This window comes from Crocuta crocuta, unplaced genomic scaffold, assembly GCF_008692635.1.
Source record: "Crocuta crocuta isolate KB4526 unplaced genomic scaffold, BGI_CrCroc_1.0 scaffold125, whole genome shotgun sequence".
Taxonomy (NCBI): domain Eukaryota; kingdom Metazoa; phylum Chordata; class Mammalia; order Carnivora; family Hyaenidae; genus Crocuta; species Crocuta crocuta.
The window spans coordinates 8,319,467-8,340,757 of NW_027531143.1; the positions used below are offsets into that span (position 1 = coordinate 8,319,467).

Here is a 21,291-nt window from a genome sequence, read left to right on the forward strand (position 1 = left end):
ATTTACAGGTACAGTATTTCTGATTATGGGACAACAGAGAAAACTTCCCTTCTCTGACAGCAAAGCATGGTGACTTCATTTACTACAGCGGTTTTTGTTGCAAAAAAGAGACACACGCTGTTGGTCACAGTACAATTCACACTTTATTCCATCGTGATTGGTATACTTGTAGGATCAGGACAAGAGACTAAAATCAGTGCGGAACTTCTCTGGACTAAAGAGCCGTGAAAGGCATTACTGGTTTTGGCACACAGAGTGGATAACCATACATTGGCTAGAATGTAATGGTCAGCAAAACAAAATGCACAAATCTAACACCATGTTGAAATCATGTCTGAGTTCTATAGAATGTTAAAGATTAAATAATTACAAAGACTAACATGCAACTCTATATAAGTCACGTTATTCATCTATAGACTATTTCCCCCTTAGAGATGAAGAGATAGCCTTAGGAATCTGTTCACAGTAGCTTAAAGAGCAATCAATACACATGAGAGGTCTGCCTGCTGATTTCTATAGCAATTCATTAGAGTTGAAGAAATAATGCTAAATAATGTACTTTCTCTATATTGCCCCTATTAGACTGAATCTTACTGACCAAGTAATTCTGACTCAACTTTTCTTTACTTTAATACAATTCCTAATGTCTTCACAATGTCAAAGAGCAGCTGTTAGTTTATTTATCCTTATAAATCACAATGGACCAAAGGGGAATGTATGCAACAGGTTATCTTTCCTCTGAAAAAAGAACATTATGCTTACAAGAACATCAAAAAATAATACTACTATGCTGCAGACATTTGGGGTTTTCACACCATCATATCACATAGGAAGTCCAAAGAAGACAGCCTGTCAGTGATATAGCAAAGAATAAGATTCTGTAGAAGAGGCACACAGATTCTAGGTGACTTCTTGAGACAGAGGAGCAAAGAGGGAAAGCAGCAAAGGAAAGGAAAGGTGGAAAACAGCCTTCTGTAGAACAGGTTCAGAAGAAAAATCTATCCACCCGTAATTGACTACAGTACAGTTCTTCAGTTGGGGATGACAGAAGTGAAGACATTAAAAATTATATGCTGCTTAGCTTTACTAGTAGGTCTAACATGGCTGACTGGGTTAATTTTCCCAAGATTGTTTCTGAGATGTTGAACTCTTCCAGGGAGAAGTTCTCATTTTGCCAGCTCAGGGCCAGACTTAACCCAAAAGGGCAACCATAATTGTGGAGGACAATTTTTCCTTATTAACTTGAGCATGTGGGAAATATTCATTTTCTCTCTGGTAAAAACATACTATTCACCCATGATGAGAAAATTCCAAATATGACAGTAATCAAGCTATGGTTCATTCATGGGATTCTATACTTAAGATATCTGCATGTTAAATGAATTTAAAGTTAAGCAAAAAGGAGGGAAAGGAATTCTTCAAATTCTGGCATAAGATCATCAAATAAATGAAAAAGACACTAGTTAAAGATGTCTTGGTTTTCTCAGAGGCTTATCACTTCCATTTGGTCACTAAACCTGAGAAATGATTGGTTAGAAATACAAAGGTGAGCAGAGCAAGACTTGGGAGTCGTATTTCTTAATCTCCCTGATTGTTAATCTTGAACAACAAGCTACAGGCAATACAGGAAAGGTGGAGATGACTAGGAAGTTTGATAACATGCCTGGATCAGTCACCATTCCTTGGAAAGTACCATTTCCTTGGCCTGCTAAGAGCCTGATTCTTTCAGATTTAGGTAAAGGACAATGATCTCTCCCTTCACTGCGGCATTGTTCTTTGTAAGAGACTGGCATTAGTTTTAGGTTGTGTAATTTAAAAGTTAGAGAGGAAAGAAGTGTTAATTGAATTCCACAGTACATAATCATAGGTATTTCAAAGTAGAATTGTCCATTGTCTGTGGTTTCAAGGACCAGGGGGATCACTTCCTGTACATGCTCCATCTGGCTCTCACTACACCACCAATAATCACTTTTAGATGCAATGTCCCTTTTGAAAGAAATAACTTCACTAGACCAGGATAACTGCAGGGGATAGAAAGCTGGAAATAGGGTGAGTCACAATGAGGAGAGGAGGTGGGAACAGAAATGAGCTGACAGGGTAAATAAGACTATTTCCCAAGGGTCTGCAAATGGCTAGTGATGAAGCAAAAATTCACAGAATGTGACTTAAATAACTTCTAAGCCATTGTACCCATAAGGTGTTTCCAAGCTTCTTGACCTATGATCCCTTAGCAACCTTCTGGAGCTGAATTTACCTTCCTAGGTGTGGTGCCTTACTTCTCCTGGAATCTAGTTATCTGGGGTAAACCCCATCAGGATATGCCTCTGTGTAGTTAACGCTTCCCCAAACAGCCACTCTGATTTGGGTCACAATTCTGCTGAGGGACCTGTCTGCCTTTCCTGGGGAGAATGGAGGTGGTGGCCAAATATGTAGCCACCAGTCAGAGGAGATGGATGTGGCAGATTGCGGGGGGCAGGGGAGAAGGGGAGATAGGGGCCTGCAGGAAGGTATCCAGAAGACAACACCATGGATTTTACCCAAGATAATAGAAGTGGGAAAGGCAAGAGAAAATAACTGGAAACAAAATTTCCAGAGTTCAGATGAAAGAAAAGAAGGAAAGGGGGAGGGTCCAGGGACCAGGGAATTTTACAGGAACCAAAGATGATTAATGATACGGAGAAAAAACACAGAACTAAACAAAACAACCCAGCCTATCTGATTGATCAAGAAGACACTCTTTAGCATATATTGGCAACTAAACAGCATATATATATTTCACACCGGTAATACAAACACTAAAATGAGTGTTTCTTTACTATTATTAATCACAGTTCAATAATTCATTAGCTCTATTATTTTCTAGATTGCTTAATTCATTTAGCAAAACCCACAGCTTAGGTACCACTGCACAGGGAGGGAGGGGAGGGTGCAGAATGAAGCAAACTTGGAACCAGATTTCTGTAAACCAGAGTTAGTAGCACAGTGGCACAGTAGATTGTCAATGAACACGACAGGAGTGGTACAGTTATCGGCCTCGTGAGTGTAGTACTGCCAGCTACAAGGGAGGGACTTCAACTCAGGAGTCTACCTTCTTGTTAATTAAAACCGAGCAGCATGTGAGCAGCCCGTCCACCTTTTCCAGTTCAGAGTGGCTCACGGGGATCAGCATATGGTCCTTCAGCTTCTCATAAACCTGCAGCAGGAATCAAGGAAAGGTAAAGAAGAAGGATTATGCTTCTGCCTCTGTCTTTTCCCCCCACCCCCCACCTCCTGGCCTGGTGCAGAGCATTAATTTGGCTTGCGAGTTTAGCTTCTCAGCCACCTAACCCCAAGATGTGCATGCAATCTAGACCACACATGTGCCCACAGCCATACTGATGGAGCGAGCAGCACTGGTTAACCACCAGCGCTATGCTTTAACCTCAAAGTCAAAGATGTGTCAAAAATGTGGTTGTTCCTAGACATGCCTTCGCTCTGCTGTTGTCACTGGGAGATTGAGTGATACGTGAAAGCCAGTGGCAGTGTTTTCAGTCTGAATAGTGCTCTCCCTCTCCACACTTTAAAACCCTCTTAACTGTACTTTAACATTTCTTTCCTTTCCAACACCACTGGAAAAACCTGACAAAATAGAATTTAAGTGAAGTATTTCAGGTCAAACTGCTTTCAAATTACAGGTGTGAATTTTATAGCATCTTTTGACACTAATAGAAAGCATGTGTCAAAACTTCAAACAGTCCACAGATTTTTCTCTGATGATAAAACAACGCATGTTCAAGAAAAAACAATAACAAAATCCCTTGAAAACACAGTCTAAAAGCAATCTACCTTGCTTCTCCAGGAAGCACTTTGTCCTTTAAAATTCAGTACAGTGGTTAATTAAGAGTGCTGGAGCCAGAGCTGGGCTCCAAACCCAGTTCTGTCAACTCACCACCTATAGTATGATTTCAACCAAAATGTCATGTCCCCTCTTAATCTCGGGTAAGATTTTACTCTGTAAAATCAGAGTAGCAAGAGCACCCTCACAGAGCCACAGTAAGGAAGTAAGATAATGCATGCAGCGTGCCTGGTCCAGGGCCTGGAGCAGGGGAAGCCTCAGTGAACATGGATGCTATTGTCGCTACTGTCAATAGACACAGGACTGAATCTAGAAGCAGTTAATCATCACCTGGTTGTCAGATGATCACTGTGGCTGGAGAAGCATGAACCATCCAGAGCTGTGTTCCTCCAAGTGAGTTATGTGACCTAGGTACTTGTTGGCATTGCAGATTCTAGGATAGGGATCTAGGAACGTGCATTTTTAACAAATCTGATGCACAACAAAATATGAGATGTACTATTCATCTGAGGACTGGTTAAGCCCCAGTCTGAGGTCTGGGGTCCTATATTTTCCCCAGGGTCACACTTTCAGCCAAGGAACAGAGAAATCATCTATGTATCTCCTCACTCTTTTAATCTGCCAAGAAGGTGACTAATTAAGATAAGCCTAGTAATTATACAATATCACATATTTAAAGGATAGCCAAAACATTTTCTAAAAGTTTTAAAGATGTTAAATTTTAAGACACATGTAAAAAAAGATAAGTGGTTATCAAAGGCTCTTGTGTAAAGTTCAGTATGAATATCTTATTCCTCTGGGCAGAGCTGAAGATGCTGAAACACGTAAAGCAGATATGGACATATGGAGGGTCTATGGATGAGCAGCATCGTGCCTCCGTGGTAGGAGTAAACTGAAGTGCTAAAGTATGCAGATGAGACTGGCAGAATGCCCCGAGAGACAGAGAACATCTTCTAAGACCAGGAAAGAATTCCGTATCTGGTGACAATTCCCTTGTTGGCACACAAATGCAGAGGCTCTTAGAGGGACAGGTGCTTGACTGCAAGTATATTTTCTTTCTGCTCTTTCTGATCCTTTGCTACCTAAGGTGTGTAGCCAAAAGCCCTTCTTTTTGCAGCCTTGACCATGAGCACCCACCTCTTTGGGTCATTCATACTTCTCTGCCATAAGAAGCCAACGATGTTCTGAGGAAGGGCAGCTCACATTTGTCCGAAAATAATGGTAGAGTTGACCATCTAATTGTAGGTCTCTATGCTTAATGAGTATCTAAGTGTGGGGAGGTACATGTAATCAGAGCTGGAGCACAGACTTGGGAGATCTAAGTACTTATTTGAAAAGTTCTGAATACCAGACATGATCACCTCAATTACTGTGCTTGATTTAGTGACCAGTGGCATAAATGAGAAGCATGAGTTAAATCAAACTTTCCTTGTATCCTATATTATCCTTTCTGCTTGCATAACGATTTGATGTGTACAGAGGAAAAGGAAATGCCTATTATTTGTCACTCCATCATGAAAAAAAAACCCCAGGCAGGAAGACTGTCACAGAGGCCTACTCAGCTGCAGTGGCCAGGAAGGAGGGTTTTTTTACCTTTGCACTTTCTGGATACTCTTCTGGGGTTCGGTGTAGCAAGACGTGGCCTTTGTTGGGGATATTTAGGTATATACAATTCGCAGCCATGTCATCGGGCACAGTGAGTTTGTCATAGCGGTGGTCACTCATCTGCTGCATGATCTATAAAGAGAAACAAAGCAGGTTAAGCAGTGCATTTCCCCATACTTTCAAACAGAAGGAAGGCAGTGTGTGGGGATATGCTTGCAACGGATGCCTAAGAATGTTCCTATGAAGTTCCTGCCTAGTTTTTCTAGTCATTGAGAATCCCAAGGGGAAAACTTGATGAAGCTATGATTCTTTGGAAGAGTTGCAAGCGTTCTTGGTCTTGTGTTTTTGTTTTTTTTTTGAAAGTGTGAGTGTGTCTGTAATTTTCAAAAGCTTTTAAGACTGTCTATAATTTTTTTGTTTTTGTTCATGAGATCTATCAGTAAGCCATGAAATGGACACATACACAAAAGGCCCAGCTGGGGTTCTGATGATATTCTTGGCTGAGTAAGCAGGGCTGCCCTGGTCTATAGGAAAAAGGGTCCCTACTGGTTATCATTCTGGTCAATAATCTGATTTAGCAATAAACACACACACACACACACACACACACACACACACACTTCCTCTGGTAGATACATTTAAATTGAATTGACCTGTCTGTTGGCAGGTGATGTCCTTAATACAATAAGCATTAACATCACTTGAAAATGTTAACCTCCTGTTCCTAGGCCTCACCCCCAGGGATTCTGGTCTGGCAGATTTGAAGCGAGGCATGGAAAATCTGCATTCTAAATCTCTCCAGATAATTCTGAGGCAGATGGTCCCTAGAACACACTAGGTAAAAAAAAAAAAAAACAAAACAAAACAACCCTGATATAACAGGTCTATTCATCAAATGATGAGTTTATTAATGCCTTATTATAAAAGTTTTTAAAAATCACAAAAATGAACTCTGCACAAAATTTAAAAATTTGATACCTCAACCTCATCTCCTCAAAAAAATGAAAACAAAAACCCAAAAAACAACCACACCTTCACTATAAAAATATCCAATCCCCTACCAAAAACAAAACAAAAACAAACAAAAAAAACCCCAGCCCCACAAAAACCCAAATATATTTTGGACTTAGTCATGTAGACTTTTTCCATTCTTTATCAATATCCATACATTTTTAAGGAATTTGCTGAAATGTCCTGCCATAAAGGTATAACAAGATCTTGGGGCACATGGGTGGCTCAGTTGGTTAAGCGTCCAACTTGAGCTCAGGTCATGATCTCACAGTTCATGAGTTTGAGCCCCACGATGGGCTCCATGTTGACAGCTTGGAGCCTGGAGCCTGTTTCGGATTCTGTGTCTCCCTCTCTCTCTGCTATTCCTTTTCTTGCACTCTGTCTCTCTCTCTCTCTCTCTCTTTCTCTCTCTCAAAAAGAAATAAACATTTAAAAAATTTAAAAAAATCTTTTCCACAGTCTAGTTCAAATCTACCTTTCCAGCCAGGTCTCCCTTTATCCTTTAATATTTGTATGAAAATGTACTTCATATTACTAGGCCTCAGAATTAGGAAGCCTTGACCAGTCAGTCATGGCAACATTGGAGAGCAAGAGTCACAATACGGAAGAGTGCAAAAGACAGCATGTTCCCTGAAGAAAATACATTCCAAAGAGAATATGAAGGGTAGCATATAGTAAGTTCCTACTGACCCACAAATCAAGTAAACTGTTCACTTCTCCTAGTGTAGAATATGTCAAGAGCTGGGAGAGAGCAGGAGGAATCTGATAATGGAATATCCTTCGCACAGAAGGAAACATCACCAATGGGATGAGCTTAGGCACTGTATCAAAGGCTGAGAGACAAAGACGAGCAGGACACAGATCTAGTGTTTGAAGAGGTTACAGCCTAATGGAGAAGACTGGCAAACAATTATATTACAATAAGAATAAGCGGGCACCATGGAAAACATTTAAAATTTATTATCTAATCTCAAAATTCCCATTTTATAGATGAACAAACAGGACTGAGAGAGAAGTCAAATAATTTGCTCAAAGTCATACAGGTAGATTTAAAACCAAATCTGTATAACTTGAAACCTTCTTTCTTAATCATCTTAACTGTGCTCTCTTTCCTGACCTCTAGAGCTGCAGCAGATCTTGCTTTCCTATAAATTACTATAACATCTACTTTTTTGTACTCATATGGTACTTATTATTTATTGTCTTGTGGTACCATTAACTCTCCTTTCATACATAATCCTATTCTGACACAGAAGTTTGATATGGTTATAGGACCTGACTGGACATCTCTCTTGCACTTTTTATTTATTTATTTATTTTTTAAAATGTTTTATTTATTTCTAGGAGAGAGAGAGAGACAGCGTGAGCAGGGGAGGGTCAGAAAGAGAGGGAGTCACAGACTCTGAAACAGGCTCCAGGCTCTGAGCTGGCAGTCAGCACAGAGCCCGATGCGGGGCTCGAACCCACGAACCGCGAGATCATGACCTAAGCGAAAGTCGGACACCCAACCGACTAAGCCACCCAGGCGCCCCTCTCTTGCACTTTTTAATTTAAATTGTTCCCTGAAGGGACAGACCTAGACAGGGTATCATCTGCTGGATTGGTTCTTCTTTAGAGCTGTGATTGAGAAACCTTAGACCTACTTGGATATATTGACATTTAAGAGGTTAAAGACACTCCTGGGGTGCCTGGGTAGCTCCATCGGTTGAGCGTCAGAGTTCAGCTATGGTTGTGATCTTGCAGTTTGTGGGTTCGAGCTCCATGTTGGGCTCTGCACTGACAGCATGGAACCTGCTTTGGATTCTCTGTCTCTTTTTCTCTCTGCCCTTCTCCTGCTCATGCTCCTTGTCTCAAAAATTAAATAAAAATTTTAAAAAATCTATAAAAATAAGAAGTCAAAGACACTCCTAAAGAGTAACTACTCTAAGCAAATTAAAAACATATTCAGTGTAGCCCTCTTTATAAAGTGGATATGTCCAGAAATAATATGGAGAGCCTTATTTAAAAGAAAACCAATCCGGGGCGCTCAGGTCACGATCTCACAGTTTGTGGGTTCAATCCCCGCGTCGGGCTCTGTGCTGACAGCCAGCTCAGAGCCTGGAGCCTGTCTTCGGATTCTGTATCTCCCTCTCTCTCTGACCCTTCCCTGCTCACGCGCACTCTCTCTCTCTCTCAGAAATAAATAAAACATTTTTAAAAAAATAAATAAAAGAAAACCAATCCATATCCAAATAGCTCTCTTCTATTATGAACTGCTATTTAAATACATCTTACGCAGACTTTCTTTTTGGCTGCTTTCAAAACACATTAATAGTAACTTCCATTGTGTGGGAGGGGGCACACTAAACCATTAACTCTGGAGTGAGACCTGGGTTTGAGTCTCAGCTCTAGCCTTTATTAGTTATGTAAATTTAAGCTTTTTGTTTGTTTTTTGACTTCTTGGTTTCCTCACTATAAAACTGGGATAATAATAGCCTTTCAAACACTTACTGTGAAAGTACTATAAAATGTATATAATAAGACACAGTAATAATACCTTAATAAGCTGATAGTATTTCATGGCAGCATGACCAGCCAAGTACGGTCAAGTTTCTAGTCTGGCAGGTCTGAATCCATGCTCCGCTATACACTAACTGTGTGACCTTGAGCAAGTCACTTAAGCTCTCCAAGGCTCATTTTCTTCAAATCTAAAATGGGATGACAACGTCATACCTATTTCCTATAGAGTAACTCTGAAGAGTATTTTAAAAGACAAAGCAAAACAGATTATGTCTGTGAAGTGCTTAGCACAAGTTCCTAGTACATATTATATGTGTCATAAGTGAGCACCATTTCCTCTTTGTTTCTTGCAAGTCATTTGGCATCTAGCAGGTGATCAAAATATGCTTGCAACTAATTGATTCATTTTTTCACTCCTTTCAAAGGATAAAGTAAACCTCAAGACTATACTGAGATGTTCACAACTGTATATGTGAACAACCGCCTGTATAAAAACGAGGTATGGTCTACGCCCAGAAAAAGAAATACAATTTATGAGTTAACGTGAATGAGGCTAAACCAGTGAGGACAACGTTTGTCTTTTTCCTTATGCTGTACAATAGAACACTATACTCTGTGGTCCTAACCCAAATGATTTTGGATGTAAGATAATAGGAAATGATGGATCTGGGGCAAACTACACAGTTTGCAGCATCTCAAAGCATTAAAACAAAGAATGAAAAGAAAAAACTTTATGTATATCAAACTAAACACATACGTGTCTCTGTCAGTTTGTGACCTATGATTTAGTAAAATAGTCCAGAAGCTCAACAAGCAGATTGATTTCTTCAAGATATAAGTGGAGTTATCTCTAAATGCAAGACAAAAGCTAGGATTTATGAAACTTTTCAGCAATTTGTCTTGGTTAGTCTGGCCAGCATGTTTATTTCTGGGTGCAGGGAATAGAATTGCACTATGTCTGAATCTCTACTTATTGTGTGTTGTTGAAGGTGTGCCAAGATGACTAGTCTGCTCATTTACAGTTAAAACTGACTGTCATCCTTTATGTGGATTAGATCGAATTTATCAGAGAAGTTTAGGATTTCTTCCAGACCACCGGGAGACAGTTCCCTGGGCCAGAGGTTTACTAAGTGGGACTTCAGTAATTCAAGGACTTCCCAAAGATCCTTAAAAAACATGGTTTGTATAACCATTGTTACCTGGTTAAGCTTAGACACAAAGAAAACAAAATCCCGAAAACTGAATATTTCCACTGACCCGATTTTCTAAGCAACTGGGAGACTTGTGGGCAGCATATTTTAATCCATCACATTCAGGCTAGTTGTTCCCACCATTCATAAGCACTAGATAATTGCCAGCTGGTTTTCCAGTTTAATTCCTGGTCTACAGATAATTTACTGCATTCTTTATCCAAAGGTAAACAAACCACCTATCACTCCTGAGATGAGATGAAAGAGAAAGAAGCATGGCAAGATCACACCAATAGGCCTGACTATACCTTCAATGGTCGCATGAGCAGTCCAGCCAATTTCCCCACCTCGCAGTCTGACTCATGCATGTCCGGTGGGTGACAATAAAGTAGAAACATGGAATGCTGTACATTCCAGAGGAAGTGTTATCAGGGATCGTTATCAGTGCTGACTTCTTGTTTACCAGTGAAGTAACAAATTAAAATCTCCAAGGTTGTGCCTACTTCAGAAAGTGCCCAGTTTCTTTTGAGTAATGGAGACTGTAGATTTCCTTTTCTGGTGTGATTTACTTGGGCTCTGTCTCTTTCCACCCCCTTCCCATCCCCCACTCTCACTTCCTTGAGGAAACAATCCTGTCCTCTTAGTGCCTATGTGTTTGTTCTTCAGGTAATGACGTTTATTTGAGACTGTAATCACTGCTTCTCACTCTTTAGTGTTTCCTTCTTTTCTGGACCTTATATTTATAATTTATAGCTTCTGGTGGGAGTATTCTCAAAATTACTGACACTGGAGCCAGTACTCAACATAGCATTGTTTGAGGATAGTTTCATTTTTTTTCATTACTGTCAGGAAAGGAATTATAACACCCTTGGTGGGGGGAAATAATTTAATACTGGGACTAGCTAAAATAATTCACCAATAAATTCTACTGAGAGTTACTCTTAAAATAAATGTCTTAACAAAGCCACCTTAAAAGCAGTTTTTTAATCAATTTATCAAGGTCTCATGGTTATCATTTTAAGATGGGCTAAAAAATGTGCCAGAAGAAAGGCCTTTTAATATTAGAACAGGTCCCATTTGGAGCAGTGAGTGGTTCTGTTTAACTGTGGAAAGGAGAAAACACAAAAGCAATGTCAGGCATAGTCTTTCTAAATGAAAAGGATTTAGGAAGTGGTAACCATAAGTAATAAACAAAAAATACACTGCTTTTTTCTTGAAGAAGCTAAAGGTGCTTATTCTAAACACAAAGAGTTTCTGTGTTTTGGGAACAAATAACAGGATTCTCTTTTCCTGTGAGAGTGATTGTTTTCCTTTCTCATATATGTTACTATTGTCTGAATAAGAAGGCTTGCCATTTATTTATAGCTGAGTTCAGGAAATACATACACACAAGGCAGGCGCTCAGCTCACCATTTGGAGGGGAACACACAGAAAAAGATTCAGAAGATCGTTATCTCTAACATCTTTCCTCTGTCGCTGGAACTGGCACTGTGAGGATGTGCTCATGTGGACTGTCTGGCAGGGCATCACGTCAGAGAACTCAGGCTCCCAAGGACAAAGATGCAGTCACAGCGAGGGGAGGAGATTTTGCTTCCTCTTTGTGGGTGCACAGAAGCCTTTGTTAGAAGATGAGCATCATTTCAAATATCTTGAGAATGTGGCTGTTGGCTGCTTAGTTCTGTGTGCCAACATTTTTCCTAAAAAAGGGTGGAGGTGGTGTATTGCTCCAGAACTCTGTGTAAAGTGTTCTTTAACCCCAGGGGATGTACTTCCTGCTTCTCACTGTGGCCCAGGCCAAAACAGAAAGGAGAAAGCACTGAAACCCTCTACAGACAATCTAAATTCCTGAGAGGCCCCAGACTCTGGATAACATGCATGAATCCTACATGGCTTAGAAGACCTGAGAAGTCAAGTCTCCCTGCTCTACATGCTGTTTCTGACTTTTGCCATTTCCCAAAAAAATTATTCCACTTTGTGTATGTAAAAGATAGTAAGTATCATTGGGATTGGACACAATTGGTGTTTGGTTCAATCCAACAGTTCTTTATGGAGGCCCCCTTTGGTCTAGGCGTGATGGTAGTGAGAAGTGGCAAAGAGAAAGACACCCAAAGATAATTTAGTTGCAGGTCCTGCCTTTAGGAGATGACAATCTATAATTTAAAGCAGGACAAGCACATGAAGGCGATGCCAGCGTAAAAAGAAAGTCAACCTCACTTCTATTACCGGCACCCCCTTACTGAAGGCACATGGCAGAGTGTAAACGGTTCTGAGGACCATCTTGGCTGCATCATTAGAGTCTGTTACACAGCTGCAGGTTTGGAGGAATCGGCCTTGCTCCCCAGAGTAGGGCTGTCACAAAACAGAGTGGGAAAGGTCTGGCTTTCAGCCCAAGAGAATTTGCATGGCCAGTTGCATTAACAACCAGGCATTTCCGGCAGTTTCCAACATTTCTGGGAATTTTCTCATTCAAAGGTCTGGAAGGCAGCTATATTCTCCCACTTGTTACTCATCGTTTCTTTGTCTTGCATCAATTATTTAAAAAAAAATTCTAGGGCTATACTGTTTCACAGAACAGTTTAGGACTTATTGGTCAAATACTGAAGCAAAGGTGTACAGAAGGTATTTAGAGATGTTTAGGAAATATTCAGAGCATGGTTTCTCGCTCATGATTGATCTTTTATGAAATATACATATGTAGCCATCTCAATATATCAAAACAGCCAATATTAAAAGGGATAGATTATAGATTCTATTGAGATGTGTGATATATGATTTTCAAGCACACTATTTGTTGCTACTGGATATCTAGTATCATTCGTTTATTTATATATCCATCAAGAGTGTATTGAGAGCTGACAATATACCAGGCAGTAAGTCCAGGCAGTCCTTTTAAGGCTGAGTCGATATAACTATGGCTAACATTCTAGAACTATTATGTTTTCATTTTTTACAGTCTTATAGAGGATCAGCTCAAAATGAACAGAACCTGAGAGAGGTTGTCTTTTAAACATCCTCTCTTAATTGATGGGCTATACAGATCCTATAATTGAAGTGACATGGTTCTTTTAGGTTAAATCTGGGCCAATTTTCAATGCCAAAAATTCCTTTTGAAGCTAGCTGCCATTTTCTCCACAAATTCTCTCTACTATCTGGAGTTGCTCCTTTCGTTCAGATCATAAGACCCACTTGAATATGGGGATGAAAGACTCCTGTTATTCAAACTACAACCATAAATTGTATGAACGATTTCTTGAAGAGATCCTCAAAAACAGTAATTTCTGTGGAAGGCTGGGGAAAACTCCTATACTCTGAGAGGACCACTCTCAGCTCTGTGGAGGGCTGGGGAACAGAGTATAAGCAGGAGGAATAGGGGAGAGCCTCTGGGTGAGTCACAGTCCTCACGTTGTAATTTCAGGGGTACAGAGGAAAGAAATTCAGACCAAAGCACCTTCCAAAAGGCAAAATCTGGATTCCTAGCTCCTTTCTTACCCCTGGCCATGCATTCTCTAAGACTAGCTCTGTGGCAGAAGCAGATCTCCCACAGTCTAGTTCTTGTATGTTGTACGCAAGATATATCTTGTTGCCTATTTGGCTACTGACGTCATGCCCTGGCTATGCTTCCCCAGATCCCTACACAGCAACCTCACCTTCAAAAATTAACTCCCTTGGGTATTGGAGGTTTGGTGATCTTTCAGGGTCTCTGTGTCATTTGATAGTATGAAACAACTGGCACATTTCTTCAGCTATCTTCTATTTATTGGTTGTTCATCTATTACTCATTTATTTCTCACAACAATTCATTTTTATACACGAGAAAACCAAGGTTCAAAGAAATTTAATAATTTGTCCAAGGTCACATGTTAAGATAGTAAATCCAGGATTCAAGTCCAGGTACCTCAACCTCCAAATTCCCACCTTTTTCCTGTCAAACTACCACCTCTCCAATATCCCTTGAAAGACCAGACCAGACTCTGGGGGGCATCTGGGTAGCTCAGTTGGTTAAGTATCTGACTCTTGATTTTGGTTCAGGTCATGATCTCATGGTCATGAGATTAAACTCTAAGTTGGGTGCTCAGAGTGGAGCCAGCTTGGGAGTCTCTCCCTCTCTCTGCCCCTCCCCTGCTTGTGCATGCGCATACACACTCCCATTCTCTCAAAATAAATGAAAATGTATTTTTAAATTAAAAAAATTTGTAATGTTTATTTGTTGAGAGAGAGAGAGAGAGAGAGAGACAGACACAGTGTGAGTAGAGGAGGGGCAGAGAGAGAGGGAGACACAGAGTCAGAAGCAGGTTTCAAGCTCTGAGCTGTCAGCACACAGCCTGACACGGGGCTTGAACCCAAAAACTGTGAGATCATGACCTGAGCTGACGTCGGATGTTTAAGCAACTGAGCTACCCAGATGCCCCCAAATAAATAAATAAATAAGAGAGAGAGAGAGAGAGAGAGAGACTAGACTCTGAGCTCACTAACTGACAGTCTTTGGGCTAAGTTTTCCTGTAGATATAACTTATTTAACATGCATATATTATTTTAAAGTTTGCATTTAAATGCACTTTAGATGGAGAAGGTCTGGCTCCTGAAGCCATCTGAGTTTGCTACTGAACTACCTGGATTGGTTTTCTTCAAGCTAGCTGTTATGGTCTTTAGGTAGATGAAAGAAGAGTAGAGCCATTGGGAATGGAAAAGACAGTAGGTAAAGAGGCATTATTGCTTATAGAACAGCAGAGGAGCAGGCTCCAAAGTGAGAGATGAGAAATGGCCAAACACACACACTTTGCAATGATGCCCAGAACCAGCTCTGTTCACCCTGACCTAGCACTGGTGGATTAATGCATATTTTCTATGTGAGTAAATATTCCTCGGTTATCTCATCAGCAGGGCATGCATTTAAATTTTCTTTTGCAATAATTGTGATTGCTTTGCTTTGAGTCATTCAAAATCTTCTGCCCAGTCAGCTTGGCCATTTGTGAAAGGGTTGCCTAGGGGTTAGAGAAGAATTTCTCCTCATGAAAGAGAGCTCTTCCCCCACCCACACCCTTCTGGAACAAGATGAAGAAAATCATCAGTCAGGCCTCCAGTTATATCACTCTACCTGAATGTATACTCTTAGACTAAGTGGTTAAAAAAAAAAATCCTTAATGTATGTTTGGTACTCTGAGATTTTTAGTTACAGGAAGTAGAGTGCTGGTAAATGTAGGAGAAAATATATGCATAATATACCCACATACATTTACTATAAATTTTACTGACATTAAAGGATGGGTAGCACACAATTTATAAATAATAATAAAACAGTTAATACTCCTGACTGTACATTTTGTATTGACATTTATTCTCACAACAGAATGCATCTGTTGATTTTTGCAGAGCTCGTGTATCTGAGGCCAACATATTGTTGCAATTGACAAAACAGTGTACTTCCAATATGGCTATTGGTTGATATTTTTGTTTACTCTAATGAGACAAGTGAAACAATGAAAACACACATTGGAACTTTGTTGATTATGTGGGTGACTTATTTGCTAAATTGCATAATAGTTTTTGAACACTGGAAAAATAATCTCTCAGTGTAATGGCTATACTCATGACACACTTTCAAGTTTAATCTGTGGGATTAAAATTTCTTCTATCAGTTTCTTATGTCTGGACAATCAATAAAATGCTAAATCAAGTTGATTTTTGTGATGCACACATTCCCACTTTGGCCAATTTCTAGTTACCAACATAACATTCTTGAATACCTAGTTGGGAAGAGATGTGCAATGGCATACCATTATTGAATATTACCATCATGCACATACACAACATATGTAAATAACCTTTAAGACCACAGCTAATGAGTGCTAAAATGTAGTAATGGAATTAGGAAGTGATAAGCTTTAAATATTTATCATCCTTGCTTTTAGTATCATTTATTTAGTTTTACGTTAATATAATTTCATTTTTTAAGTTTATTTATTTATTTTGAGAGAGACAGAGTGAAAGCAGGGAAGGGACAGAGAGAGAGGGGAACAGAATCCCAAGCAGGCTCCTCACTGTCAGCACAGTGCCCAACATGGGGCTCGAACCCACAAACCATGAGATCACAACCTGAACCAAAATCAAGAGCAGGATGCTCAACCAACTGAGCCACCCAGGCACCCCTACATAATTTAATTTTTAATAATGGCTGTGTTTAACAACCAGCTGACAAAATTCCTGAAAATTTAACGACTGGCTCTCATAAGCCGGTAGGATCCGGTCCCAGCAATCCACTGCCCTACACAGGGGGCTTCACAGTTTTAGAAGACTTGGTTCCAAGATGTTCCTATAAGATGGCTTTTGTAGAAAGTTACTTTAAGTAGCCCTATAGCTTCTTTGTTAATGACATGGGTAACTTTAGCTTTAAAACTGAGTTCATATAACTTTTGCTTCCTCAAGGCAAACAATAATTAGGGATTAACCTTCAATGGGTTTATAAAACTCATGAAATCTTGGAAGGGTAGCAAACTGGGTTTGCTAAATAGGAGTCTAAATTCACAGAAGCTCTCACACATGCGAGAACGTGAAAAGGCTTTCCCTTTTCACAATAACTAGAAGCCTAAAGTCTGATTGTCCTATGTGTCAAGAATGAATGGGAATCCATGGTCTGCATTCTTAAACTTGGTTACCAATTTAAATAATTGTTTTCCCTTTAAATCTTTTATTTCCAGTTATTATGTTATCCTTCATGCATCTCTGTAAGCTGCTTTTACAAAGTGAGGTGAGGCAGGAGTATATAATTTCAGACAGTTCTTCTAAAAACATGTCTTTAACCTAATTATAGAGAAAAACCTAAAAAAACACCTAATTATAAAGAAAGTCATAAAACACAAGCTTTTTGTAAAAGAATCAACTATGAAAAGTTAAAATTCTATTGGATATACCTTTGTTAAAACTCATTGAATTGTAAAGTGTGACTTGTATGGAAATTAAGTGTTATTGTATGGAAATTATATTTCAATAAAGGTAATTAAAAAAAAGATTGAAGTCTTCTTTCTCCCCTCTCTGCCACATCTTACTCTTCTCCTTTTCCCTATATGGTAGCTACCATTAAAATTTGACATGGGTTCTTCAGATCTTTTTAATTAATTAAAAATTTTTTAATGTTTATTTATTGTTGATAGAGAAAACAGAGCACAAGCAGGGAAAGGGAAGAGAGAGAGGGAGACACAGAATCTGAAGCAACCTCCAGGGTCTGAGCTGTCAGCACAGAGTCCAACATGGGGCTCGAACTCAGAAGCTGAGCAATGAGATCATGACCTGAGTTGAACCTGGCCACCTAACCCAATGAAAATCTCCAGAGGTGGACACCTGGGTGGCTCAGGCATCCAATTCTTGATTTTGGCTCAGGTTATGATCTCACAGTTAATGAGTTCAAGCCCCTCATCAGGCTCTGTGCTGATAGTATACAGCCTGCCTGGGATTCCCTCCTTCCCTCTCTCTGTGCCTGCCCTGCTCATGGGAGTCCACATGTGCACTCTTTCTCTCTCTCTCTCTCAAAATAAATAAACATAAAAGGAAAATCTCTACAGGCTTTGTACCCACGAAGGCAATTACATGTGGCCTTGTTACTCAATTTCTGTGATCATCTCACATTTATTATGTTTTTGCCCATGTATACTAAGTAGTTCCAATACCTGAAAATAGTATGTTATACAAAAATCTAATAAATGTTTGGGCTGTATATAGCTATTTCATTCCAGGCTCCTGAAAAGCATTCTTGCTAGCATGGGCTACTTGATGTTCAGGACTCACTGTTGTCCCTTATCAGGGATAAGCACCTTAACTACAATGTACACAGAAATTAAAATTTCTGTGAAACAGGGTTGGCAAATTTCATTCACATTTTAGGACTGGGTTTCTTAACCTCAGCACTCTTGACATTTTGGGCTGGATAACTTTTTGTTTAGGGGAGCTGTCCTGTGCACTCCAGGATGGTTACAAGCATTCGTGGTCTCTACCTTCTATACTACACGCCACTAGCATCCACTCTCCCACCCACCCCATGCTGTGACAAAAATATCTCCAGATATTACCAAATGTCCCCTGGGGGGAAATGTTGCCTCTGGTTGAAAACCACTGTTTTTAGGAGAAAGTCATCACGTTTATTTATATTTTAGGAAAAGAGCAGATAGTTATGGGAAAGAGGAAGAAAAATACCCAGAAAAAGAAAGAAATCAAATTTCCAAATAAGTATACTATTTACTCTTCTATTCTTCCTCTGAATTAACAAGAGCCCTGAAGAGAAAGAGATTAGTGTTTAAGAAAACAGCTGTTGTCCCCATATATCTTTTCCCAGAAACCAAAATACCCCGTAAATGACTACAACCAAACCATGGCTAATGAAGAAAACAGACAGCTTCATCTTGCCTACTCTGGTGTGGACAGTTACCTGGATTTCTGTGTTTCAAATTTTATGTTTTGAAATGGGGTAGGGGAGAAACCTTGATTTCCTTCTGGATATGGCCTTTGGTAGTGCTGGACAGTGAATGTTGATAAAGTAATGTGAGCAGCTGGGGAAGTGATGTCATTTTATAGACTACTGAGAATCCTAAGTTTGAGAACTACGCACGAATTTGGAAATTATCAAGCCCATTTCTCTCTTTCTCTCTCTCTTTTAATGTTTATTTTTGAGAAAGAGAGAGACAGAAAGAGAGAGAGACAGAGAGAGAGAGAGAAAGCGTGCACGCAAGTAGGGAAGGGATATAGAGAGGGGGACAGAGGATCTGAAGCAGGCTGTGAGCAAACAGCAGCAAGCCAGATGTGTGGCTCAAGCTTCTGAACTGGGAGATCATGATGTGAGCTGAAGTCAGATGTTCAACTGACTGAGCCACCCAGGTGCCTCTTGCAGAAATTCAGAGAGATGAAAAACTGACCTAAAAGCACGCAAAGTTAGTGAACTACAAAGTGAGGACAAGATTTTAGCTCTCCTGACTCAGTCCAGCTTTTTCCTGGTCTTAGTTTGGTGGAGAATTTAAGTGGGACAAGAAGGAACAACATCAACTCCTCCCCAGTCTCCTCCTCCCACTCTACTTTAAGGGGTGTTTTTTCTCTTCAAGATCTAGGTAAGAATGTCTTGTACCTCTATTCCTTGGTTTGTGTAATATTCTAGGCCAGTGGTTCCCAACCACGGCTACACGCTAAAATCATCTGGGGAGCTTTTTAAAAAGTACAGATTTCTGGACCCCAACCATAGAAAGTTTTTATTTACTTGGTCTGGAGTGAGACAAAACATCAGTATTTCTATTTAAACACTTCTCCCAGGTGACTCTACTATGGAGGCAGGATTGAGAACCACTATTCTGTGACCTCTCCATAATCTCTATCAATCTTAGGGGCAAACGGTATAGGGGAAAGGATGCAGCTTATATTCTCATGTTATCTCTGGCCCTAGCTTCCAGTGAATTAGATCCATTCAGAGGTACAGTTATTTCATAGGTGCTGTCCTTCTTTTAAACCATGTCAACATAAACAGGGACCTCAGGCTTTCTTTGATTGCCTCAAAACACCTTATCTGCATAGGGTAATAGATTTTTCCCAAGTTTGGCAGGTTGGAGTACTGCAGTAATAAGAACATTTAAAACAGAACAGTGAACTCAGGTGTTCTTCAAAGACTTGCCAACCCTGCCTTGTGGCTCAGGCCACTCCTCACTCCCTTTTTAATTCTCTCTCGCTGTCTCCTCATTTCTAGTGCTTCTAACAAGGAACACTTTTTGCTTTCTCTTTTACTGTATTGTCTGCTGATCCCAAGCCTTCAAGGATCACACTTTTCACCCCAAAGGACTTCTTGTATTTTCCTAAACAAAGACAATTCCTCCCTAAGAGCAATTCAGGATTTAGCTCTTCTGAGGGTCTAGTGAACACAGGTTGCTTCTCCCGCATCTGTTCTCTTCTTTCTTACAAACTACCCCACTTTTCATTTGTATGTCCACATTGCCCAGTGTAGCCCACATAATAGGGGCAAATTAATTCTACTCCGGACTCTAGGCCAAGGATTCCTTTCTTGGTTCACAGAACCCATGATGTCTCAGTTAATATTTTCATGGTGCCTCGAGGCCAACAAAACCAAATCACAACCAAAATAAACAAAATACAGCCCCCCTATACCCTAACACTTTTATTAAGTTGTAGGTCCAAGCAATCTAACAGAATTGTGAGTGATGTCTGACAGGGATATCTGTGCTATTTCTGAGAATTTAAAATAGGCCACAGGGCCCCCATGAGTTTGCTGCAGTGCCTCAGCATGCCTGTGCGATCAGGGAATCGTAGCTCCAGTGGAATTCATCCCTTGGTTACACTTAGTGGTTCAGGGATGGGTAGATGCCCAATTTAGACTAATACGAATGGACAAGATCTGAATGAAGCGTCCTTACTTTTCCAAGAAGATTAATGTCTCCCCTTCCTGAATACAGGTGAACAAGCATGCAGTCAGAAAGCTGCTGGCAGTCACTGGGCTGCCCTGAATAGGAAGGAGCCAGCTTTATGAGGAAGTACATCTGGTAAGGTGAAGAAGAAAGACAAAAGAAGCTGGTTCTTTGATGGTATCATTGAGCAGATCAGTCAAACCTACTGTAAAGTCTGCATTACTTTAGAGCTACATGGACCAATAAATCTCCATTGTTTTGACAGCTTAAAATTTTCTCTTAATGCCTAATGAAGATAATCAGCCTTTATCAATTAGGACTAAATTTGGCTATAATACAAACTACTTATTCTCCAAAGTGACTTTAAAGAGTTTATTTCTCTCTGATGTGAGTTTTGAGGTCATAGCGTAGTGTAGTCACTTGACAGTCATCAGGAGTCCAAGGTCCTTCTAGCTTTTTGCTCTGCCATACCTAGGAGATAGCCCTTGTCCCCATGGTATAAAATAGCTGTTCATGCTCCAACCATCACATCCTTTTCTCAAGCAGTAAAATTCAGGAAGAGGAAAAGGGTACAACTCCTCCCTTTCAGTCCAGGTCCTGGATTTCATAGCCAGCACTTCTACTTTGGTCTCATGGGCAATACTTCATTTCATTGTTATACCTAGTACATAGGAAGCTGAGAAATATGGACTTTATTCCAAGTGGCAATGTGTTAATTTAAAAAGGAAGGGTGGAATAATAAGCTGGAAAAGGCAATTAGCTG

General features: G+C 40.0%; 1 protein-coding gene across 10 annotated transcripts in view; it reads right to left on the reverse strand.

Annotated features, from left to right (window-relative positions):
* Positions 1–124: 124 nt before the first annotated feature.
* Positions 125–21,291, reverse strand: part of DDAH1 (dimethylarginine dimethylaminohydrolase 1) — a 244,067-nt gene continuing 222,900 nt past the window's right edge. For all 10 annotated transcript variants that reach the window (XM_077771068.1, XM_077771073.1, XM_077771070.1 and 7 more), the window contains 2 exons: positions 5,429–5,572; positions 125–3,193 (listed from right to left, as the gene is read on the reverse strand). In XM_077771068.1, the coding sequence (XP_077627194.1) occupies positions 3,077–3,193; positions 5,429–5,572 (261 nt within the window). In that variant the 3' untranslated portion in view covers positions 125–3,076. The remainder of the gene's footprint in view (positions 3,194–5,428; positions 5,573–21,291) is intronic.